The sequence below is a fragment of the Pipistrellus kuhlii genome, unplaced genomic scaffold (genome assembly GCF_014108245.1).
Source record: "Pipistrellus kuhlii isolate mPipKuh1 unplaced genomic scaffold, mPipKuh1.p scaffold_m20_p_20, whole genome shotgun sequence".
Classification (NCBI taxonomy): domain Eukaryota; kingdom Metazoa; phylum Chordata; class Mammalia; order Chiroptera; family Vespertilionidae; genus Pipistrellus; species Pipistrellus kuhlii.
The window spans coordinates 14,769,689-14,794,924 of NW_023425516.1; the positions used below are offsets into that span (position 1 = coordinate 14,769,689).

The 25,236-nt window shown below is 53.1% G+C and overlaps 1 protein-coding gene and 1 long non-coding RNA gene across 10 annotated transcripts in view; one reads left to right on the top strand and one right to left on the bottom strand.

Moving 5' to 3' along the window:
- KDM2B (lysine demethylase 2B) overlaps positions 1 to 25,236 on the top strand; it is a 93,868-nt gene that overhangs the window by 9,702 nt on the left and 58,930 nt on the right. For 8 of the 9 annotated variants that reach the window (XM_045585573.1, XM_036448910.2, XM_045585572.1 and 5 more), the window contains exons 5-8: positions 8,059 to 8,237; positions 8,411 to 8,517; positions 19,686 to 19,779; positions 20,732 to 20,885. In XM_045585573.1, the coding sequence (XP_045441529.1) occupies positions 8,059 to 8,237; positions 8,411 to 8,517; positions 19,686 to 19,779; positions 20,732 to 20,885 (534 nt within the window). Of the gene's footprint in view, positions 1 to 8,058; positions 8,238 to 8,410; positions 8,518 to 16,743; positions 16,945 to 19,685; positions 19,780 to 20,731; positions 20,886 to 25,236 lie in introns of those variants that run through there. The other variant, XM_045585575.1, reaches the window with a different exon arrangement.
- LOC123652850 lies at positions 1,385 to 13,815 on the bottom strand. Its single transcript, XR_006742373.1, has 3 exons — positions 13,805 to 13,815; positions 7,709 to 7,716; positions 1,385 to 1,644 (listed from the first exon to the last, which is right to left on the bottom strand). It is a non-coding gene; the product is annotated as an uncharacterized LOC123652850 (long non-coding RNA).

The following is a 25,236-nucleotide window of genomic DNA, read 5'->3' on the forward strand; positions in this document are numbered from 1 at the left end:
TTTTCAAATCCTTGGTTTGGTGTGTCCAGGCCGCCTTTTCCCCCTGAGCCTCATTCTTCTCTTCGTGGAAGCAAACCAATGGTCCCTGTGCCCTTGCCAGCTCTTGGAAAGCCTAGGCTGGCAAAGAAGGCAGGACTAGTCATACCTGCACAGTCTCTCTTGGCATTTCTGTGATGATCAAACGATTGGTGAATATCAAAGTGCTTTGTAAAGCTATATTATAGTGAGCTCAGCCGCCGTGAGGGAGGCCTGTAATTGTGGTTGGCATGGGGTGTTATTATGCCCATCTTAGTGCGCACACACATCCAGAGAGCGGCAATGGGGCACCTTTGTCATCGTAACGGAAGGGTTAAGTGTCACTCCAGCTGGCCTAAGCAAAACAGAATGAGTTTCAAGGGGTGCCTTCCAGGCCCGTCTTGATCTAGGTGCTCCAAGAAGATCTCCAGAAGTTGATGCAAATTTTTCCTTCCTGCTTCCTCTTTCTTTCTGCTTCATCCTTTGGCAAGCTTTTCCCCATGTGGTGGCAACGTTGGGGACCCAGCAGCTCCAGGCTTCCGTCCTACCAGCTCAGGGTCCTCCTCCCCAACCCCTCAGTCAGCCATTCCATCAGCTGTCTCTAGATGGGCTCTAATGGCTTAGCACACCCCACCCAGCAGAACCGCAGGCACTAAGCCCAGGAAGGAGGCACTCTCCAGGATTGCCGGGCAATAGGAACATGCCCCCACCACCGATGGGAGGTCTGCTTTGGAGTGGTGTACGGGGGAGGCCAGACCACCCCTCCCAGACAGTATGGGATCTCAGTCTCTGTCTTCCAGCCTCCTGCCCTCTCCCCAGGTCACTGAGGACTGAGACGGCCTATAGCAATGGGGTCTTGCATATTATCTCTTTCTGACTGGGAACCATGATTTCCTGGTTCATAGGTCAACGCTCAACCACTGAACCACACCAGCTGAGTGCATATTATCTATATCTCTCTTTAAAAAAAAATATATTTTATAGATTTTTTACAGAGAGGAAAGGAGAGATCGTTAGAAACATCAATGAGAGAGTCATTGATCAACTGCCTCTTACATGCCCCCTACTGGGGATGTGCCCGCAACCAAGGCACATACCCTTGACAGGAATCGAACCTGGGACCTTTCAGTCTGCAGGCCGACGCTCTATCCACTGAGCCAAACCGGCTTCAGCTATCTCTCTTCCCGCCCCCCCCCCCCAGTCCCAACAACCCCATATTGTCTCTTTGTTGTATTTCTCTCTATTGAGGATGCCCAAGCCAACTGATGCTTTCTCTGGCCCATTTTCTTCAAAAAATTTTAGGATAAATCACCTCATTCAATATTTATTTATTTATTTATTTATTTATTTATTTATTTATTTTTCATGGTTGGCTTTTTCCATTTTATTTCTTGTTCATGTCGATGACCTGAATCATGAGAATACAACTGAGAAGGGCTGATTCCGCTTTACAGGGTTCCCAGGAACAGCAGGTTTGGGGTAAACTTGAATTCTGTCCTGTTTTGGGGGGCAGGGTATTCCTAACTCTTCTCAGCACACCATTCCCCATTAAGGCAGAGCCACCCTCTTCCCAGGGAGGTCTCAGTGCTGCGAGGCTTCCCACCTCGAAGCTGGCCCTAAACGTGTTCTCTTCATTTTTAATTATAGAAATAATCACCTACTATCTTTTATTAGATGTTTACCATATGACCTCATTTGGTCCTCACCAATAATCATATAAATTAAGTGCTGCTGTTCACTGTTCCAGATGGGGGATCTGGGGCTCAGAGGGAACCAGCCACACAGATGGTGGGCAGTGAAGCCAGGCCCTCGCCCCAGCCAGCTCTAGGTGTTTCCAAAGCCCATGCTTTTGCTTTTATGTTTACAAAGTGCTTTCCGTGACTGAAAGTCACTAGGGCAGGCCTTTCTCTCTCCACTTTCCAGATGAGGAGACTGAGGCCCAGCAAGGCTCAGGGATATACCCAAGGCCTCACTGCTGGGAATCGGAGAGTGGGATTTGACCCCCGGCCAGTGCTCTTGCCTCTGTGAAAGACTCCCAAGGAGAGAATTTAAAACAACAACAACAATCCAGCCTGGCTGGTGTGACTCAGTGGCTGAGCACCGACCGATGGACCAGGAGGTCACAGTTTGATTCCCAGTCGGGGCACATGTCCGGGATGCAGGCTCGATCCCCAGTGTGGGGCCTGAGGCAGCCAATCAATGATTCTCTCTCTCATCATTGATGTTTCTTACTTTAAAAAATGTATATATTTTTAGTGATTTCAGGGAGGAAAGGAGAGGGAGAGAGAGAAACATCAGTGATGAGTCATTGATTGGCTGCCCCCTGCACGCCCCCTACTGGGGAATGAGCACACAACCTAGACATGTGCCCTTGACCGGAATCAATCCTGGGACCTTTCAGTCCGCAGGCCGACACTCTATCCACTGAGCCAAATTGGTTAGGGCTCTTGTTTTGTTTTGTTTTTTTAAATATATATATTTTTTATTGATTTTAGAGAGGAAGGGAAAGGGAGAAACATCAGTGATGAATCATTAATCTGCTGCCTCCTGCATGCCCCCTACTGGGGATTAAGCCCACAACCCAGGTATGTGCCCTATCCTGGAATTGAACAGTGACCTCCTGGTTCATAGGTTAATGTTCAACCTGAGCCACCCCAGCTGGGCTCATCATTGATGTTTCTATCTCTCTCTCTTTCCCCCTCTCCCTTCCTCTTTGAACTTAAAAATAATAATAATAATTATATATATATATATATATATATATATATATATATATATGTGTGTGTGTGTGTGTGTGTGTGTGTGTGTGTATGTTTAAAAGCACTGCAAAAGAAATAAAAAATTTGAGAACAATAGAGAAGTTTCCAGAACCATGAAGAGGGCCAGTTGCGTGCAGTCTCTGAAAAGCAGGCTGGGGGGAGTTTGGGGTCAGGGCCCATGTGTGCTTCCTATTAGTGTTCAAGGTCACCTTGAAGCTTCTCTCCGGCTCTGAGCCTGTGACTCTTAGAACTGACTGATGGAGCCTTCAAAGCGGGGCCAGGGGGCCACGGATTAATTCCTGCAGCTGGAATTGGTTGAGTGTGTGTGTAGCCTGTGAGCCCAGAAACCAATGAGACTGGGAGCAGGGGAGGGGAAGAGGAGGGGAGAGAGAGAGAGAGGGGGTTGAGCGGTTGGCCTACTTAGAAACACCAGGCCCCACAGCTCCCAAGTGGAAAATTTCTCCTGGAACCCACTCCCAGCACTGTGGGCCCCTTCCTTGCAGGCTCCAAAGAGCAGCTTGTTCCCGTCACCTGTTCCAGGGGTTGCTGTTCCCAAAGCTCGGAGGACCGCATTCCATGTTAGCACTGATCTGTCCCTTTTGTCCCCACGGGCATTTGCTGGGCTTCCTGCTCAGAGACAGGGCACTTGTACCCGGCTCTCCTTTGCCACCCGGAGCAGAGCTGACTGGGAACCTGAGAAGCCGGAGCGCCAGTTCCTTAATCCCCCAGCTCAGACCGAAAGAGACTGGCAGGCCCCGCGTGTCCCCAGTGACTCCTCTGGGTCTCTTTTGCCTCCTACCTCCCCCCGTTTCACATTTAAGGGATCTGATCTGGGGATTTAAGAACTGGGCTAAAAGTCAGCGCGGCTGCCCTGGAAGAGGACCCACAAATGACCCAACGCAGTGGTTTTCAAAGGGGAAATCCCAAGAATCTGGATGTGAATTCTGAGCACCCCCGCCCCCTCCTACCCACTTCAGCCCGAGCTCTTGTTTTTGTTTATGCATTTGGCTCTTGTCGAAGCTTCTGTTTGAAGAAGAAAGAGTTTAGTGTCAACCGAAAATAAAGTGTAAAGGTCAACTACTTCCTGTGTTCACACGCCAGGCAGTTGAGGCCTAGAGCAAGGGGCAAGTCGGGGTGCCTGGGACTGAAACTCAGTCCAGGGCTCTTGGCACTGTCCCCAGGTGCCCTGGTCACACCCACTCCTCATTCCGTGACCGCCTGTGGGCTTTCACTCACCGAGGAACAAGGCAGGCACCTGTGAGGATAAAAGAGCTGGAACAGGCTCTGGCTGGCGCGGCTCAGTAGTTAGGGTGTTACCAAAGGGTCCCCGGAACTCTAGATGCAATTGGCTGGTTGCTGTGCCCACCTGTGTGCCTATCCACATGCAGGCACTGCTCAGAAGTGTTGCAGGTTTCTGTGAGCCCAGAAACCAATGAGACTGGAAGCAGGGGAGGGGAGGAAGAGGGGAGAAAGAGACAGTCCCAGGACAGCCTCATGGGCTTAGCTACCACTTTTGCCTCGGTGTAAGTAACTGATCCTCCGAGAAGCTAAGAGGCCCAGCTGAGGTTTGAACCCAGGAAGTCTTTGCTTACTCACTGCATTGTGTCGCTAGGGGCAGCTGAGCTCTGGGCCTTCGGTGCTGATTTGCTCTAACCTCTAGGGGTGTGCCTGCCAGCAAACCCTCTTCCCAGGCAGGCGTGACCTTGAGCAAGGTTAGGGAGGAGAGGCGGGGAGGCGGGAGGCTGGCAGAGCCGTAAGGATTTGGGGGGGCCTGTTCTGCCTCCCACCTCCCAGACTCTTAACAGCGGGCTCTCTGCCAGGTGGACTTTCCAGAAAAGCTGAGCAGAGCCCACCTGTTCCTAGGAGCCCTGGTGAGGAGCCAGCATGGCCAAGAGCAACCAGAATTTCCAGCAAAGTTCAGGGATGCCCCCTGGTGGATCTGCACTCCCAGCGCAGAAATAATGCTCTTCTCCCAGCCTTCCCAGGATCTCTGGGCGCCTGGAGCCAGCCACTGAAGGAGACCAGATCACTTTTCAGGCTCAGCTAGTGATTCAGTGTTGCATAGGATGGGCTGGGGATGGGTTGGGCGGGGGTGAGCATTCTATAGAATTGGGTTCAAATCCCACCTCTGCTGCTCGCTAACGGGGCATTTTGGGACAAGTTAGTTATCCAAGTCTCAGTGTCTCCTCCATCAAATGGGTATAATTGAAGTTCCACCTTGCAGAACTTTTATCTTAATTAACTTAAGATAACCTGTGTAGAGAGGTTGCCTGTGCTGGCGTGCTCATTAAATATTAACTATTCCAATTAGTAGAAAGAGTATGTTCTGGGGCAGTGGTTGGCAAACTCATTAGTCAACAGAGCCAAATAACAACAGTACAACGATTGAAATTTCTTTTGAGAGCCAAATTTTTTAAACTTAAACTTCTCCTAACGCCACTTCTTCAAAATAGACTCGCCCAGGCCATGGTATTTTGTGGAAGAGCCACACTCAAGGGGCCAAAGAGCCGCATGTGGCTCGTGAGCCGCAGTTTGCCGACCACGGTTCTGGGGGAACTTGAGCCAATCACATCCGTCTCCAGACCTTGGTTCCCTCATTAGTAAGACAGGAACAGTCCTAATTAGCTTCTGGGGTGGTTGTGAAATCTAGATGTTAAATGCAAAAGATAGTAACCCCCAAGTTCTTTTACGCGCTTAAGGCATTACTCTTTTTTATTATTTTATTTTATTTTAAAATATATTTTATTGACTTTTTACAGAGAGGAAGAGAGAGGGATAGAGTTAGAAACATCAATGAGAGATAATCATTGATCAGCTGTCTCTTGCACACACCCCACTTGGGATGTGCCCGCAACCAAGGTACATGTCCCTGACCGGAATCGAACCTGGGACCCTTCAGTCCGCAGGCGGACGCTCTATCCATTGAGCCAAACCGGTTTCGGCATATTACTCTTTTTAAAAAAATATTCCTATTGATTTTTTACAGAGAGAGGGAGAGAGAAAGAGAATCATCTATTTGAGAGTGGAACATGGATGGGCTGCTTCCTGCACGCCCCCAGGTGGGGATTGAACCTGCAACATGGACACGTGCCCTGACTGGGAATTGAACCTGCAGCCTTCCAGTTGACAATGCCCAATCACCTGAGCCGCACCGGGGCTTAAGGCATTACTTTTATTATTCCCTTCCAACCAGGTGAAAGGCACTACAGATTTATTCAACAAACACTGACTACAGGCCTGTCATGGGCCAGACTTTGTGTGCAGAGAGCTGTGTTTGCAGCAGTGAACAGATAGGAATAATATGCACATCAGAGTTAAGCTCCATGAGGGTTTTTGTCTAGTTCAAGGGACTGCAAACATTCTCTGTAAAGAGCCAGAGAGTAAGTAGTATGTATTTCAGGCTGTGCCCGGCCGTTGCAGCTCGGGAACAGTCGGAGATATGTGAATCAATGCGTGGGGGACTGTGTGCCCATAAAACTCCATATAGGGACCCAGAAATTTGAATTTCATCTAATTTTCACATCACAAAATGATTGATTGTGGGCCACACAGGAATCATTGGCCGGCCCATTTGTTGCTTAGTTTAGTCTTAATTCTCGGGGTAGCTTTGAACATGGTTTTTCTCCTCTGGTTGTCACATTTCTAAGTCTTCAAAGACCGTATATTTGTCACCGCCAACAGTGGGCTTCTCATTGCAGTGCTAGCAGACAGGAGGTATGAGCTTTTGCCCTAAAGCCGCATGAAGTTGGCAGTCTGCTTTGTCTCTTTCTCCCCTTCAAAGTATGCCCATTTAGCTTCAGTTGTTGCTTCTGCCTTGGCTGGGATTCCCATTTTACAGATGGGGAAGTAGAGTCCCTGGAAGGGTCATAATTTCCTTAGTGTTTGTGGCCAGTGGTGGCCCCAGGGCTAGCAGCAGTGGCCCTGTCTCCTAATTCAGAGCTTGTCCCCCTCTCTCCTGGAGCTTACTGCTAAGGAGGGGCATGTACTCTCTGGAGTTCCGTCATTCATGGGAGAAGGCACGCGTAACATGCTGTGCAGGACAGCCTGCATTCTTGTTTATGTGCTCCAAAATAAACTGGGTGCCAAGTTCCCTAGATACAGGGGGTAAAGATGTGAACTAGAACCCTAACGGGTTTGGCTCAGTGGATAGAACGTCATCTTGCAGACTGAAAGGCCCCAGGTTCGATTCCAGTCAAGGGCATGTATCTTGGTTGCCGGCACATCCTCAGTAGGAGTGTGTGGTAGGCAGCTGATTCATGTTTTTCTCTCATCGATGTTTTTAACTCTCTATCCCTCTCCCTTCCTCTCTGTAAAAAGTCAATAAAATATATATTTTAAAAATAAAAAAGATGTGAACAAGACAGATAAGACTCCTACCCTCATGATGATTGCCGAGTAGTAGGGAAGAAAGAGCAGACAAAGAAACGAATTTAAGAATTGTGATTCGGCCGAATCCGGTTTGGCTCAGTGGTAGAGCGTCGGTCTGCGGACTGAAAAGTCCCAGGTTTGATTCCGGTCAAGGGCATGTACCTTGGTTGCAGGCACATCCCCGGTAGGGGGTGTGCAAGAGGCCAGCTGGTCGATGTTTCTCTCTCATCGACGTTTCTAGCTCTCTATCTCTCTCTCCCTTTCTCTGTTAAAAATCAATAAAATATATTAAAAAAAAAAGAAAAGAAGAAGGAAAAAAAAAAGAATTGTGATTTGTGCCAGGGAGTCACAGAGGGACCCATTCATTTATGTGCCAGACACAGTGCCGAGAACTTCTGCAATCATCGTCTGGTATAATCCTCACAACCAGCTAATGAGGAGAGATGGCAGAGGAAGAGGAAGACATGGCTGTTCAGAGAAGTGAAGTAACGTTCTTGGCCTCACAGACCAGGCAGGGGGACCACTAAACACTTAATTATCTGGTTAAGTCCTGTCCTTAAATAGACAGGAAGGCCTTGAGTGTCCTGCCAAGGATTATTTGGTTGGCCGTGGGGAACCCTCTCTGATGGGTTTAAGCAAAGAGAAGAGTGTCCATGGTCTGTCTTAAAAGCTCATACTGGCAGCGGTATCGGTGTAGATGGAAGACAGCAGCAATGGTGGACTGGACTAGAGAGGAGCGGTGGTGGTGGAGGAAGCAGATGGATTGGAAAGGTTCCCTAAGGGCAATGGACATGGCGTGAGGGGGAGGCGTATAGGGGGGACCCTGGAGGAGGAGGACGTTGTGTTTTATGGGACTCCCAAGGAGGATCTGGCCCCCCGGCGGCACGAGCTACCAGCGTGTGGATTCTGCCCCCAGGCAGCCGGCGGCTGGTGGACGTGATGGATGTGAACACTCAGAAGGGCACGGAGATGAGCATGTCCCAGTTTGTGCGATACTACGAGACGCCGGAGGCTCAGCGGGACAAGCTGTACAACGTCATCAGCCTGGAGTTCAGCCACACCAAGCTGGAGCACCTGGTCAAGCGTCCCACTGTGGTAGGTAGGCCCCTGGCCGCGGTTTCCTCCGGACACCCTCCACCCCTGCCCTCGCCCTGCTCGCCCTGCTCCCGCCGCCGGCCTGGGGGATGGTGAAGGGAATGCTGGGGACAGGAGGAAGGGGCTGGGTGATTTGGGAGCCCAGCAAGTGCTGACGGGGGTCTGGCTTTCAGGTAGACCTGGTGGACTGGGTGGACAACATGTGGCCGCAGCACTTGAAGGAGAAGCAGATGGAAGCCACCAACGCCATTGCAGAGATGAAGTACCCGAAAGTGAAGAAGTAAGACTGCTCGGTGGCAGCGGGAGCTGGGAGGGGTGACTCCCAGCTGGGAGGGATGGGGGGCCGGAAGAGAGCCGCCAGAGATGCCACAGCGCCGAGGAGGCGCGAGGGATGGTGTGGGCAGGTTGGCATCTTGCTTCCCTGGAACCCAGAGGGTCTGCGTCCTGCTCTGGGGCTGCAGTCTCCTTCCAGATGGTCCTCTGGCCTCGCGGCCAGCTGTCCCCAGGGGGTGTGATCTGAGGAGGAGGAAGGTAATGGGAACTGTCTCTGTTGCCCATGTGTATGTGCATGTGTGTGCGTTCACACACACGAGTGTGTGTGTGTGTGTATGTGTTTGTGTGCACACACTTATTAAGTCTTTATCAACTCAGAGTGGGCGTTTTCAAGGAGACTGGCGCCCCATAAACACTGCTTTTGCTGAGGGTGAGGAGGGTCCGAGTGTCCTTCTGCTTCTGGCTGTTGAGAGCAGGGCCTCTGATCCAGAAGAACCTTTTGCAGAGCCCGGGAGCCACTTCTTCACCAGGCGCCCTGTAGACATTCCTCTAAGTGGGAGGCTGGCCCTGGGGAGGTGCCGGCATTCGGTTGTAGGGACCTCACTACATGCATGGTGACCAGCAAGTCATGAGACCGATGGCTCACCACGGGCAGAGACACCTCTCCCTGCACGATGGAGCGTTTGAGTAATGAACCCTTGGGAAGAGGAAGCCACCTGGGGGCTTCCAAAACGGGAAGCAGACGCTGGCTGTCCCAGGCAGGGCTGCTGCTCTGGGTTTCCTGGAAGAATTGGCTTTGGTGGCCCGAACCCATTAGCATCTCTCTGCTCAGCTCGGCTGCCAGGAGTACCCCCCAGGAGCTTCGAGGCTGTGGACTTTTCACTCATTCTGCCCTTTATTCAGTCCACACTGAATGCAGACTCGGTGCCAGGCTTTGTAAGGGAGGCCAGCCTGCTGGCCTTGGGCTTCTCAAGGTTTTACTTTCAAGCGCGCGCTCTCTCTCTCTCTCTCTCTCTCTCTCTCTCTCTCTCTCTCTCTCTCTCTCTTTCTCTCTTTAATTACTTCTCTGGCATTTCCCCTCCCCTCAAAGCTGAAGCCCCGTACACTCCTTGGATCTGGGCCCCATCAAAGGTCAGTTGGCTCAAGGAGCCCCTGGGACAGGGAAGTAAAAAGACGAACAAGACAACCCGCCCCCCCTGCCGAAACCAGTTTGGCTCAATGGATAGAGCGTCGGCTTGGGAACTGAAAGGTCCCGGGTTAGATTCCGGTCAAGGGCATGTACCTTGGTTGCGGGCATATCCCCAGTAGAGGGTGTGCAAGAGGCAGCTGATCGATGACTCTCTCTCATCGATGTTTCTAACTCTCTATCTCTCTCCCTTCCTCTCTGTACAAAATCAATAAAATATATTTTTAAAAAAATAAGACAAAAACCCCTGCCTTCTGGGGACACGCCACGGAAACAAGGGTGAAGGTGCAGAGCCCATGCCCGAGAGGGAAACAGACCAGGGAGGAACCCCTTTGGGCTGGTGGCTCTGGGAAGTCCTCTCAGAGGGGACTCCAATCCCCGGCTTTAAAGGACAGAGGCGATGGGAGGGACGGGGGCAGCGATGGAGGTAGGGAAGTGCCAAGGGCCTGGAAGGAATCATGAGGGTCAAGCCTGAGGAGAGCGTGTGGGACTCAGAGATCAGGTAGAGGCAGATCTCTGCTCATTGATTGATCATTCATTCATTCATTCATTCAGCATGAGTACTGAGCACCTAATTGGTGCTGACACTGGGAATGCAGCCGGGAGAAAATCCATGAGCTCCCTGCCCTCCTGGAGCTTACAGTCTGTATGCTCACCCGGAGACAGACATTAGTCCAATAACAGAGAAACAAGCGGAAACTTGCGGCTGTGATGAGACCACAATGCAGGGACCCACAGAGCTAAGGGAGCATGTGGCAGGGGATCACCCAGTCCAGACAGCATCTTGGAGCTGAGGTCTGAAGGGAAAGGGGTTAGGTGAAGAGGCTTTGGAAGAGCTTTCCTGGTTGTGCAGAGAGCCCGGGTGGCAGGGCGGGGCGGGGGAGCACCCTAGGAAGGATGGCAGTGGGGCTGGGGATTGGCTGCAGGATGCTGGCGGCGGTGGAGTGCACCAGGGTGAACAGTCCCTGATGCGCCATCGTGTGGGGTCTGTATTTCTCCTGAGAGCAGTGGGAAAGCTCCCTGAGATTTTAGGTGGAGAGGAATGGGTTCAGAGTTGCATTCTGCAAATTCTCCTGCTGCTGTGTGAGTTGGAGGAGGTGGAGATAGAATATGAGGAGCCACTGCATCGTCTAGACAAGGGCGAAGGATGGGCCGGGGGCAGGAGAGCAGAGAACAAACTGGACATGCAGGAAGGTAAAATAGACACAGTGTGGGTGACACACAGGTTTACCTGTGTATGTGCAAGAGTTTATTCTTGTGTTATTATTATTTATCAATTTTTGTATTATTTATTCGCATTACAACTGTAAACCTACTTTTGCCCACCCCGGTATACTTCAGTGACTTGATGTCTACCTTGCCTCCCTGAGATATTGAGGGAAGGATTTCACTTGATTAAAAGATTCCTCTCCGTAAATACCTTGAGAATTCTATCCAATTACAAAAAAAAAAAAAAAAAAAAAAAAAGGTTTTCCAGAACCACGTGTCTCCCACCCATTGGTTAGGTCAGTGATCAGCAAACAGTGGCTCTCAAGCCACATGCAGCTCTTTGGCCCCTTGAGTGTGGCTCTTCCACAAAATACCATGTGCGGGCGCGCATGTCCAGTGCAATTGAAACTTCGTGGCCCATGCGCAGAAGAGGGTTTTCTGCCTGGGCGAGTCCTATTTTGAAGAAGTGGCGTTAGAACACTCAAGGGGCCAAAGAGCCTCGGTTTGCCGACCACTGGGCTAGATGGTGTGCCAAGTAGATTGACGAGTAAACTCGGTCCATGGCTGAGGAAACTCCTAGAGGATTTGAACCTTGTTAGGAAAGAAATTGTCTCCTTGGAACTAGTCCATTGGTTGGTCGGAAAAGAATGCTGATTCCAGTTAATAAGCAAGGTAAAATCCCAGGACGGTGAAGTCCTCTGGGACCGTGGAACGGTTGTGTGGGATGCAACAACCGTTTCTGGGAATCACAGAGCTTTCGTGCTGGAGGTGCCTGGAGCGTGGAGACAGCTGACGGGCCACCGGATTGGAGGGCTTGCAGGAGGGAAGAGGGAAGTGTTACAAACCATTACTGCTGTCTTCCCGGCTCCAGACTCGTGCTGCTCGGCCATGAGGTGTTAGGGACTGTGGTGGGTTTTGGCTGAGATACTTAAGGCCGGGGTTGGTGTCGAAGGGGTAGTTACAAGTGTGTGGGAGACAGAAGATTTGGGCAGAGTATATTAGTCGATTAGTTCTCTATTGCTGCATTTATTGACTGTCAATTATGTGCAAGACGCTATTCTAAGTAAGTAGTCGGTGGGCTCCCTGTGCTCACAGAGCTTATCGTCTGGTGGGAAGAAGACACAGACAAGCAGAGTAATGTAACTTAGGTGACAAGTGTCATGAAAACAAAGGGGAAGGAGGGTGACTGGGTGGACTGGATGAATATCGGTTGTACCATGCATTTCTACCATTGCTCTCCCCTCCACCTCTACCCTGTAGTATAGTTTTTTGTTTTTGTTTTTGGTTGTTTTTTTTTTAAAGTACTGTTTGCTGTATAGAATTGTCTGGGAAAATTCTTTATGATCATATAAACAGTGATGATTACTTGGGGGTATTTTTGTATTAGCTGTTTATTGCTGTATTGCAGATTCCCCCCAAAATTCAAAACATAAAAAAAAATATTAGTCTGGCTGGTGTTGCTCAGTAGTTGGCTTGTCCACCCATGAACCAAGAGGTCACTGGTTGGATTCCCAGTCAGGGCACATGCCTGGGTTTTAGGCTCCATCTCCAGTGAGGGTGCAGGAGAAAGTCAATCAATGATTCTCTCTCATCGTTGATGTTTCTATCTCTCTCTCCCTCTCCCTTCCTCTCTGAAATCAACAAAAATATATATTAAAATATATTTTTAAAAATCTTAGCAGGTTAAAACAATAAACATCACCTCACAGTGCAGGTCAGGAATCTGGAAGTGCCTTACTGGTGTGCTTCTGGCTTGGATCTCTCATCAGCTCCTGTGGAGACAGCCCTGGGCTGCCATCATCTGAAGGCTTGACTGGGGCTGGGGAACCCGCTTCCACCATGGTACCCTCACAGGGCTGTTGGCAGGAGGCCTCAGCTCCTCACCATGTGGCCTCTCAGCAGGGTTGCTTGAGTAACCTGGCGACATGGCAGCTGGTCCCTCAGAGGGAGCAGTTCGAGAGAGCGGGAGCGCCTTGTGAGGCCTAATTTTAGAAGTTGCATACTGTTTACTTCTGCAACTTTTATTGTTAATTAAAAGTGCGTCACCACATCTGGCCGACATTCAAGGAAAGGGGACTATGCTCTGCCTCCGAAAGGGAGGCGTATCAAAGGATTTGTGGGCATGTTTTAAAGACTCCACCATGTCCTAGGTCAGTGATTTTCAACCTTTTTTTCATCACGCGGCACAAATAAACTAATTACTAAAATTCTGAGACACAGCAAAAAGTGTATTTTTCACTGATCTGACAAAAAAAAAAAGGTATAATTTTGATTCATTCACACCAGATGGCTATTGTTGTGTTGGGTGTTGTCATTTTTTATTCATCTGACAGTCTAAGGGAAAAGAGGTCAGGTATTGCATGTTTTAAAAACTTTTGCCACACACCAGTGTACCACTGGTGGCACAGTGGTTGAAAATCACTTTTCACTTTAGACTTCTAAATATTATAACACATTCCAGAAGGAAATGAGCAAGTCTCTTCCTTCGTAACCTGCTTCGGAACACACAGGACTGGCAAAAATGAGGTTTGCTGGAGTAATGGAGATATGCTGTAGACTAAAAGTCCAGCAAAATGGGATCCTGAATAATTGAGAGTTGACTGCATTTTTCTCCCATGTCCTTTCTGGGGTGGCGGGAAGAACTGGGGAAATTTGGGGGTGCACACCTGAAAGAGAGGATAAAAATGGGTACAGGATAAGCCAGTTTCAGGGGCTGCCTCTGCCATTCGGATGACCATGGCTAGTCTTTGGTCTTCTCTTAGAGACTCAGTTTTCTCCCCTGTGAAGTGGGGATCCTCTAGCCCCTGCCCCCAGCCCCCACCGTGGGGAAGACTGAGCCTGCAGTGGATGCGAAACGTGGATGGGACAAGATGCTAATGCATGTGGCCTCCAGTAGCACCCAGGGCTCCAGTGGCCATTGGAATTCCTGCATCTTCTGCTTTTCCATCTCTCCCTCACATTTGCATAGGGCTTTAAAAATAAGAGTGAATTCTCAAGCAAGGATATGTTTCTTATTGATTTTAGAAAGAGGAAGGGGAAAGAGAGATAGAGAGAAACATTGATCTGTTGCCTTTTGTACCTGCCTTACTTGGGGATTGAACCTGATACCCAGGCATGTGACTGACCAGGGATCAAACTGGCAACCTTTTGGTACACCCTCTGCTTTTCTTTCCTTTTTTTTTCTTTTTCCTTTTATCTGGGAGCGCCAGCATCTGCTTTTTCAATTCACAGGACAACTCTCAACCAACTGAGCCACCCGGGTCAGACTCTAGGACCTGATTTGACCCATGAGGGCCACTAGAGGTCCCCTGACTAGTTCAACAAAGGGGGATGCCCAGCTCCCGAAGGGGGAAAGATTGAGTCCAATGTCACAAAGCTGATTAGAATAACCAATCCCAGGCCTTTTGCCTTTTGCTGCGTGTACACAGATGAGTCTGACATGGTTCCTGCCATCCAGGAGCTGAGGCATTTATGAAGTAAAACGTGATAGTAATTCTCCCACGTGGGCGGTTTCTTTAACTCCACCTCTGTTTTGTGTGTGGCAAAGCCCTTGCTCAAGGACGCCCACTCAGTGACTGCTCAAGGTGGGGGACAGTTCTCATAATGATTGGTTTTGTCTTCTACATAGGCAAAACATACCTGTGATGAAAAGTTCAGCCAGTTCCAGGAGTTCACAGTCTAACCTCTTGGCAGGCCACCCCATGGGCAACACCAGGAAGCCACTTTGGCATTGGCCACGTTGAAATGACTTCAGATGTTTTGCTTTCCTAAAATGGGGGTTATGGGGTGGTTTTAAGGGTGAAAGGAGATCATGCATGTAAATAGCTAATAACAGTACTTGATCATTGGGCTTGGTAATTAATATTGGGGAGTGAATTAGCACTTGATAACGAATATTGGTGGGTAGCCCCAGTGGATGGAGTTTGGTCAGAGAAACTTGCTTGGAGAAGCTTGGTTTCTGCTCCTGTACAGAGTGTAGCCAATGGTCACCTGCCCCCCTGGTAAGGGCTTGGGGGGAAGGTGTGGGGACAGGATGGGAGGAGGGCTGTGGCCCTGATGAGCTTGCCCTCGAGGCTGGGACTTGTGATTGGAGCTGGACCAGCTCCTTCAGCAGGAAGTCCGTGGTGGAGGTTTAGCTGTAACTGCAGAGTCAGCTTCTTGAGAGCCTTGCTTGGGCTTCTTGAGAGACCTGGGGAGAAGGACTGAGAAACTCCACGTCAGGCTCTTTGGACGAGCACCGCCAACCACTAGGGTAGTGACCAGGGTGAGCTACTACCTCTGAGCCTCTGCTTTCTCATCTGTTAAGTGGGGACAGTCCTGGGAGTGACCTCAGCGGGCTGGGTGAGAATTGTATTAAATCAAAGTATCAGCGTGCCAGGTGTGTGTTAACAGTATTTATCTCAGTGAATCCCCACAATACTTTTAATGGTGTAGGGTTATAGAGCTACTAAGGTAGGGGGAAGGGCAGCAAAAAAGCATCTTAGGCCGAAACCCGTTTAGCTCAGTGGATAAAGAGTGGTGGTCTGCGGACTGAAAGGTCCCAGGTTCGATACCCATCAAAGGCATGTACCTTGGTTGCGGGCACATCCCCAGTAGAGGGTGTGCAGGAGGAAGCTGATCGATGTTTCTCTCTCATTGACGTTTCTAGCTCTCTGTCCCTCTCCCTTTCTCTCTGTAAAAAATCAATAAAAAAAAAATATATATATATTTTTTAAAAAGCATCTTAGCATGCAGAGTTGAACCTCAGGTCACCTCCCTGCCATTAGGAGGAGGAAATGGCTCAGAGAGGGGAAGTGAGTTGTCCAAGGTCACACAGCTTGGCCTAACAGAGCCAGAGACGAATCCCTAGTCTCTGGACTGCCATAGCCTGGATCTGACACCCTTCCCACGCCCAGCACTGACCATGTCTCCGCTTAGGCTCGTTTAAGGAAAGTGGGTTTGCTGGGTGGGCACCTCCGACACCAGGACCGGGGTCCACGCTCCCTGCACACGGGGGTGCGGGGGTTCCCCTAGAACGCGGGTGGGTAGAGCTACCCGCGCGCTCCCACCCTGCGGCTGGGCGAGGGGGCGGCCGGGGCGGCGGCGGCGTCCCCTGGCGCCGGCCCGCGCTCCGCTGTCCCCGCCGCGGCCTCCCTCCCTCCCTCCCCGGCGGCAGCGGCGCCGCGCCGGGCCCGGTGTCAGCGAGGATGAGCGCAGCCCGCGCAGGGCTTCCCGAGGAAGGAAGGAAGCGAGCGAGTGGGGGCGCCAGGGTCCGCGGTGGGTGCCTGGCGGCGCCGGGGAAGGGGCTGGTTCTGCTCGCCGCCGGGGCCGGGGCCGGGCCGGGCCGGGCCGGGCGCGCGTCGAGCCGGCGCCGCCGAAGGGGACGCCCGCCCGGGAGCCGCGCCGCCGCCGCCGAGGGTAACCGCGGGCGCGCCGGGCGGGGCCGGGCGGGGCCGGGCGGGCGTCCCCGCCGCCGCCGCTCCCCGCCAGCCGGCGAGGGGCTGCCCGGGCGCCCCGCTCCTTCCTCCGAGGCGCGCCGGGCGGGGTGGGTGGCGTCGCGGAGCGGCCCTTTGTGTCTCCCGCCGCCGCCGCCGGGGCCAGCTTCCCAGGTCGCTCTCCAGCCCATTGCCCGAGGGGACGTGTCCCGGGGCGGCCGGGGCAGTTCGGAGAAGTTGGAGGGAGACGGGCGGGCCGAGGCCGCCCCGCCTCCGCAGACCCCGGACAGCACCCTGAAGTTGGTGCGGCAGGTGCAGCGCCCCCTCCGCCAAGCTCCTCCCTGGCCAGCCCCGGGAGGCGGGGACCCCGGAGAGGCTCAGCTCCGGGGGCTCCTGATGCTCAGCCCCTAACGCGGGGTGCCCGTGGCACAGAGGACCCTGGGCTAGGGGTTTGGGGGGGCCAGGGGTTGGGGTGTCCAGGGGCGCGGCTCTCCAGGCAGGGGGCGGCCCGGGCGGAAGCCAGGCTGGCTGGCCGGCCGCAGGGAGGAGAGCTTAGCCGCCGCCGTGGCACCGAGCCGGGGTGCCCATGTGACTGCGGTGTGCTTTGCAAGAGGAAGCTGCAGAGGTCAGTGCAAAGACGTCACGCCAGAGCGGGCGAGAGCAGGAGTGGGGGGGGGGGGGGACGGTGGAGAAGGGGGAGACCCGGCGTGAGCGCGGGGAGGTGGGAGGGAGGCAGCGTGGCGGCTGCACAGCCCGGACAAAGCCGCCCTGTCACAGCCATCCTGCCCTGGACGCCCTAATGCCAGCGATGGAGGGGCGGGAGGGGCGCCCCGGCCTGGCGGCCAGGAAACGAGGGACGTGGGAGGAGGAGCCTCTGCAGGACAGGCGGCCTGGGAAGTGGTGTCCCCAGGCTCCCGGGGCCTCGGAGGATGTGGAAGGGTGGCAAGGAGGGCAGGGCAGGCACACACTCAACTTGGAGAAGTTTCGCTGCACACACAGCAGCAGCTGCAGCTCGCAGGCATTCATTCTGTCTGCTCAGGTGCTTGCTGGCCAGGCTGAGGCTGCAGGAGGGAGGTGGGTGGGGTGGGGTGGCCAGTTTGGCCAGGTAGGCCTGGTGTCTGGAGCCCACGAACCAAGCTGCTTGCTGTCCTGCCCTCTGCCATGCGGGCACCTGGATGGGTAGCCAGCTGCAGACTGAAGGAAGTGTATCTTGTTCCACCCATAGACACTTAGATTGTTTTTCCTCAGACTGCTCTGCTGAGGCTGGCTTGGAGGGGGTGGAAACCAAGGTTCGTTTAAAAGAAGAAAAGAGAAAAAAGCCGAGAGGAAGAGGTGGTTTTAGGAGCTTGAGGACTGATATTTTGAAGCGGTGCTTAGAGAAAAGAGGCTGGTGTGGTCCATAGGGTAGTGTGTGTGTGTGTGTGTGAGTGTGTGTGTGTGAGTTGTTGTGTGGCAGGGGGGTTAGGGCTCTAGATACCCACCTCCCCCAGTTCCTTGGGGAGAGTTCGATCGCCCAGGCCTTCTGAGTGGGGACATGGCTGGGGCTGGGCAGGGTGTGGAGCCGGAGTCCCCAGCTGGGACTTGACCAGCCCCGGCGCCTGTCTTCCCGACAGGGCTGCGTCCTGTGCTGTCCACTACACCCCTCCGATGGGGTTGCTAGGCAGCGGGGCTCTGATGTGCGGGGAAGGCCTTCTGATTTGCCAGCCTCCCGCAGACACATGCTTGAGGCTCCTTCCAGCCTATCCCGATGAGGGACGCGGCACGCTGCCTGCAGACTGCCAGCCCCGAGCCCGGGTACACCTGAATGTGAGGTGCCCAAGGCAGCCAGAGGGAGGGGGGCCCTAGGAGCCCTACTGCCTCCCAACCCAGCTCAGCCCCACCCTTTATTATCTCCTCTCAGCTACATGCTGGCTCCTCCTCCCTGCCCATCCTGGCCCCGTCCCTCCCCTCTTCCCCAAACGGCGGAAAAGCTACTAAGTGCTCCGGGGAAAAGAGGTCAGTGGGCCCTGGAGGTGCCTCCAGATGCGTGAGCGTGAGCCCTGGGGAGGCTGCCCTGACCCTGCCGCCAGTGGCTCTTGAGGGAAGGGGTGGATGGGAGGGAGGCGCCCCTGGCACCCCTGCCCGCCAGGTCTGGGGTTGGAAGCCCGCTCCGCTCTCCCTCCTCCTCCGTAAGCACTGCCTCCCTCTCGGAGGGCAGCACATTCCGGGAGGAGGGAGGGGACGGGGGAGTTCCCGTAAGGAAGGGCTCAGGAGGGGGCCTCAGAAGGCACGCCCCCAACCCCAGCTTCTAAAGCCCAGACACTCCCTCTGTCCCTCCCCCTCTGCCTGTCCACCCCAGGGTCTTCTCTGAATCCCTTTACCCTTTTTTTTTTAGCTGCTTTCTGGAGATATAATTCACATACCATTCATCCATTTAAAGGGTACAATCCAGTGGTTTTTAGGGATGTTTACGGAATTGTGCAACCACAATCAATTTTGCAACGTTTTTTATCATCCCCAGTGGAACCCTGTGCCCTTTGGCAGTCACACCCAGCCCCGGGCCACGACTGATGTACTCTCGTCTCTGTGGGTTTGCCTCCTCCGGACATGTCATCCACGTGGAATCATCCGCAGGGTGGTCTTTGGCGGCCGCCCCCCCCCCCCCGAACGTGTAGCTGCTTTGCGTACCCCGCAGTCCGTGGCCGCCGTCCGTCTCCCCAGTTAACGTTCTCCCAGAGTGGCCCGTCCTTAAGGGCAGGGGTCTTTTGCATTATTACCCTGAGCGCCACGCCTGGCTCCGGGCTGCAGCGCTGGTTGGCTCTTCAGTAAATGGTTGTTGAAAGAATGTGGAGATGAATGGGGACTGGTAATTGGCACACCACGCAGGTGGTTTACAACCAAACGCCAGGGCGCCCAGCTGCTGCGGAGGGGGCTGGCGGGCGGGCGGGCGGGCGGGCGGGCGGGCGGGCGTGCTTGCTCCGGATCGAGGAGTTTCTAAGGAGCAGAAAGGAGGACTCTTACGTGGGCAGGAGCTCGGGGGAGAGGCCAGAGCAGAAACCTGTGAGGAAGGACCCACGTGTGTTGCCAGCCAGCTCTCTTGTGGGAACCTGAAAACAAAAGTGCCCCCCCCCCAGCCTCGGGGAGCAGATGGCCAATGCTTGAGATTGGTCACCTGATTACAGGGGCTTCCCCCAGGGGGGAACTCCGATTCAATTTGGGTTAAAAAAAAAAAAAGAAAGAAAAAGAAAGCGGAGGAAATTCCCCAGTGTCAGCGTTTATAAAAGGGCTCAGGTCAGAGGTCTCGGAAAGCTGTCTTCTCGCCTCCTGTGATTCAGGCAGTTGACTTGTGTTTTCTGCTCCCCCCCCCCCCCTGCATCTGCGCTGCAGGTACTGTCTGATGAGCGTGAAAGGCTGTTTCACTGACTTCCACATCGACTTTGGAGGCACTTCCGTGTGGTACCATGTTTTCCGGGGTGGGAAGGTGAGTCGAGTCGAATCTCTCCAGCTCTGTGCACATCTTCTGCTGTTTGCAGTACAGGGCTCGCTTCCCTCCCGCCCCCGCCTCCACCAGTCCCTGCTCTGGGAGAGCTCTCAGGGCCTCTTGGTCCCCCTGGGGCCTCCTCCTTACTCTTGTCTTCTGGCAGGAAAGGTCAAGGTCACCCCTTTTGTACCACATCCGGTCACGGGTTCATACTTGTTCACCCAGAATGGTGCTCTCATAACGTTAGGCCAGATCGGAGCTCCAGATTTCGGCTCCCGAGAACCCTCAGCGTTCGTTTCCCTCAGCTCCAGGGTTGCGACCTTTTAACGTAAAAGTCCAGTTGCCAGCATCACCCGCTTGCTTCCAAGAAGGTCTTACATCAGGGACAGACGTCACCCAGAGAGAGGCCGTGCGGGGCCTGCCTGCGCCCAGGATGCTCCTGCTGAGTTTGCTTCTGGGCGCGTCCGCGCGGGGCCGGAGGCGTCCCTCCGGGGACCCAGGCGCTCCCTGGAGAACACGGAGAAATTCTGGCCAGGATGTCATCCCGCTTGGCTCCAGAAGTTTTCCCTCCTCCTCCCGAGTGAGCCTCAGCTGGGTTTATTTATTGGGCTGCTTTAGCATACACCTTCGGAAATGGCTCTCCTTCTCCCTCCCCCACCTTCCTGAGAAAGAATGTCCCACGGAATCCAGGAGGCCTTCCCGCCCTGGTCAACACCCTGTTCTGGAACAGGGACTCCCTAAAGGCGTGTAAAGGACAGCCCTGAAGGATGGCTCAGCCCTCCCTTCACCCCAGAGACCCTTGGGGCCTGGGTCTGGAGGGACCCCTGGGGATGGTGTGTCTCCCCCCCCCCCCCCCCGCCCCCCCAGGCAGGTGGTGCTGTCGCCTTGTGCCTGGAGGGAACCAGAGACTCTCGGCCTGTATTTCAGCTGACTGCCTCCTTTCCCTCCCAAGATCTTCTGGCTGATCCCTCCGACCCTGCACAACTTGGCGCTGTACGAGGAGTGGGTGCTGTCGGGCAAACAGAGTGACATCTTCCTGGGAGACCGCGTGGAGCGCTGCCAGAGAATCGAGCTGAAACAGGGCTACACGTTTTTCATCCCTTCCGGTAGGTTCCAGTGAGGCCGGCGCTGAGCTCGTGTGTTCCCCCGTGTCCCTGTGGCTTCCGCCAGAGTTTTCCGGCCGAGCGACCGTGTTTCTCTGGGCCTCCCGACCATGGGCAGTCCCTGAGAGGAGAGCCTTTGGGCTGCAGGGGCCCATTTTCCTCTCGTATCTTACCTGTATCTCTCTGCCTCCGGGCCAGAATTCTCTCCCGGGGCAAGGCTTAGGGCCCTCCCTCAGGACTTGCAGCAGGGAGGTTTCTGGGTGATTGCATGGTCCTGTGGAGGGGTTAGTGGTGGAGGGGGTGGGCGGGCAGGTGTTACCCTGAGGACTCTGAGGTTTGCCCTGGGAAGGGACAAGACCCTGGGTCATTGAGGCAGGCCCTGGGTCAGAGTGGCAGCCTCCTTCCCGAAGAACGAGATAAGACGGAATCAGTGGCAGCTCTCACCCTTAGGACCCCCCCCCCCCCCCCCCCCCCCCCGCCCCACAAAACCAGAATTAATGCCACCGCTACGGCAGAGGGTAGCAATTAAGAGCATTAGCTCCGGAACCAGACTGTATGGCCTTACTTCAAATTCCGGCTCTGCTGCTTACAGGCTGTGACTTCAGCGAGGTGACTTAACCTCTCTGCGGCTTAGTGTTCTTATCTGTGTAATGGGAATGAGATTTTCCCCAGTGGTTGTGAGGACTGAGTGAGTGAAGGCCTACTTGCCTACAGCATGTTGGCGATGGACTGAGGGCTTCTGGCCAGTTCTAGTCTGAGTCACTGGTGGATGTGGCAGATGACCTAGGAGTCAGGGAGTACGCTCTTTTTTTTAAACATATTTTATTGATTTTTTATAGAGAGGAAGAGAGAGGGATAGAGAGTTAGAAACATCGATCAGCTGCCTCCTGCACACCTCCTACTGGGGATGTGCCAGCAACCAAGGTACATGCCCTTGACCGGAATTGAACCTAGGACTTTTCAGTCCGAGGGCTGGTGCTCTATCCACTGAGCCAAACCGTTTAGGACTGGAGTACGCTCTTAGGCTGCGTTAATGGAAGAATTTTACCCAGGATGAGGGTGGTGACAACCCCACCACTTGGAGCGAGGGCGTCAGGCCACATATGGGAGGTTGTGTCCTTCTTTGATGAGGTAAGTTGACCTGGAGAGAGAGCAGTGTGGGCACCACACCAGATGAGATGAGTCTGAAGCTGGCAGGAATTGGGTTGTCTTACCCAGGGAAGTGAAGGTCTGATAATGCAGTCAGCCAACTGAAGGATTGTTTCCCGGGTGGAGAGGTAAAGCCACATGGCATTGGGATGACTGGTCCTGCGAGGTAGTGAGTTCCCTGTTACTGAAGGGACAGTTGGGATTTGCCATGTTCTCAGATGGGGCACATGGGGTTGACTTCATGGACCAACAAGGAGGGGAAAAAAGCTTACTAACTTGTAGTTTTTTTGTTTTTAAAAAAAATATTTTATGGATTTTTTACAGAGAGGAAGTGAGAGAGATAGAGAGTTAGAAACATCAATCAGCTGCCTCCTGCACACCCCCTACTGGGGATGTGCCCACAACCAAGGTCCATGCCCTTGACCAGAATCGAACCCGGGACTTTTCAGTCCATGGGCTGACGCTCTATCCACTGAGCCAAACCAGTTTTGGAACTAACTTGTGATTTTGCTAAAGGTGGACATTAGTTAAAAAACAAAAACAAAAAAAACAAAAAACAAAACAAAACAAGAGCCTGGAATCTATTTTTGCTGGTATTTCATGAAAGGAAGACTATTCTGACACTATAAATGTTGAAAGTACATAATTTCGGAATCAAGGACAGCACTTTACATTGGGTCGTGTTGAGTTTGTGGAAATTTACACCATCTTCATCTAGGGACGTGGTCTTCCCCTCTGGCTGCACCGGCCCAGGTGAACTACAGTTAATAGTAATAATAACTGGTATTGCTGAGCAACAAATATTTTATATTTTATCATCTCTGCAAGCAGGTAAGAAAAAATATCTCATGCACCCCCCCCCTTTTTTTTTTTTTTTAAATAAAGAACGTTCCTGAGGTCCGGAAAAGTGAACAAACGAGGCCAAGGTCACGCAGTTAATAAGTGACAGACAGGCCAGGTGTGTGTCCTTTCAGAGCCCACCTGGTTCCCCCTTTGCCTAGACGTCAGCAGATTTGAGACGTAGCCCCCCTTCTCAGCTGTATGACTTTGGGAGAATTATTTGCTCATTTAACAGATTTTTTTAAAGTTTATTTTCTTTTTATATATATATGTTTTTATTGATTTCAAAGAGGAAGGGAGAGATAGAAACCTCAATGATAAGCATTGATAGGCTGCCTCCTGCACTCCCCCTACCGGGGATTGAGCCCGAAACCTGGGCATGTGCCCTTGACCGGAATCGAACCTGGAACCCTTGAGTCCAAAGGCCAGTGCTCTATCCACTGAGCCAAACCGGCTAGGGCTAACGGACTTTCTTAAGGGTCCACTTGGCAGTCCAGAAGGTGCTGGGGAGGATGTGAGATTTTCTCTGTCGTGAGAGAATGCCTAGCCGGGGTGGTGGAGCCTCGTACCAAGGACCTCAGAAGGATGCTGGGGTCAGTGACTTGGGCTGGCCTGAAAGTACTTCCCATTCTTGCTCTATAGTAAGAACTAACCAAGGCCCCAAATTCATGGTGGCTCCAGATGTTTCTTAGACTCTGGTTAAGTCTGAGAAACTGTAACCAGCAGCTGCTTATTAGCATAAGTTGGCTTGGACTTCGGATGATCCATCTGTAAAATGGGTACAGGGCAGTGAAGCGGGCTGGAAGTGAGGCAGAGAGAGGTGAGGCGGTGGAAACTGGGCAATTGCTGCTCAGCTCCAACTAGGTGGGGTCAGGTGGGAATGGGGCCCAAAGGGCCCATCTTTTCATTGTTTCTTAGGAAGGAAGCAATTCAGATTGTCCTGTGGATTTTCCCCATTTTTGTAACTTGTGGTAGGAGTGGGGGTGCGGGGGAGGGGCGGGTGTCAAACTAAATACTCCCCTGAGTGCTGATGCCACCCGTGGCCTTCCAGCTACCGGATCCCACAGCATTGAGGCCCCTCCTGCTCGATCCTGGCACACACAGACCTGGCTCAGCATGGAGGCAGGTCGATGCAGGGGAGAGAAGCAGTGGGCCTCTGTGAGGTGCCCTGAGTCCTCTGGCCTTGGGCTTCACCCCTGCAGCAGCCACGAAGACAGACCAGTGTGTGTCGGGGGCAGCCTTTGGACTCTGAATTCTGAGCATCTCACTTGCAGGCGAGACTCCATGGGTCCCCGTGGTCCTCCTTGGGGCCCTCAGGTCCCAGAGAACACCTGTGTCAGTAGGTTTTTGTGGGCCGCCTGCTCTCCTTCCGAGAGCTGGCTCTGTCCCTTGTCGCGTGGCCTGAATAGCCTCTTATTGCCTTTATGTTGTCGGTGACTCTGGCCTGGGAGCACGAGGTAGATGCCAGCGTCCCCGGCCCAGTCATCAGCCAGGGGCACCTGCGCTCTCCTGCTTCCTGGGGGGCGGCCAAAGAGACCCCACAGAGAGGGTGGGTATGGATGGGGCTCAGGGACAATGAGTGCCCTCGCTGATTCTTCTGGAGGTGATCATTTAAGTCAGTGGTCGGCAAACTCATGAGTCAACAGAGCCAGATGTCAACAGTACAACGATTGATATTTCTTCTGAGAGCCAATTTCTAAAAAACTTAAACTATAGCCCAAACCGGTTTGGCTCAGCGGTAGAGCGTCGGTCTGCGGCCTGAAAGGTCCTGGGTTTGATTCCGGTCAAGGGCATGTACGTTGGTTGCGGGCACATCCCCAGTAGGGAGTGTGCAGGAGGCAGCTGGTCGATGTTTCTCTCTCATCGACGTTTCTAGCTCTCTATCTCTCTCCCTTCCTCTCTGTAAAAGAATCAATAAAATATATTAAAAAACACACACACACACACAAAAAAACCTTAAACTGTATAGGTAGGTACATCGTTGTTAACTTAATTAGGACACATGGTATTTTGTGGAAGAGTCACACTCATGGGGCCAAAGAGCTGCATGTGGCTCGCCAGCCGCGGTTTGCCGACCACTGGTCTAAGTAACGAAGCCAACGCGTGGCAGCACTCGGCAGTGACGCCAATCCAGGGGAGGCTGCCTGGCCCCCCTTTGAGGCCTGGCTTGGGGAGGAACAAAGAGCAGGTGGAAGCCTTTACCTGCTCGAACGGGAGCAGTACTGGGAGCACAGGGTCCCCTCTGTGCTCACACACGAGAGTAACAGATGTAAGTCAGGTGTGTCTACAATGCCACCTGCCAGGAGAGCAGGGAGGGGCGGGGGCTGCTCGGTGCCATTCACGTGGGCACCGTGCTCTCCGAGCC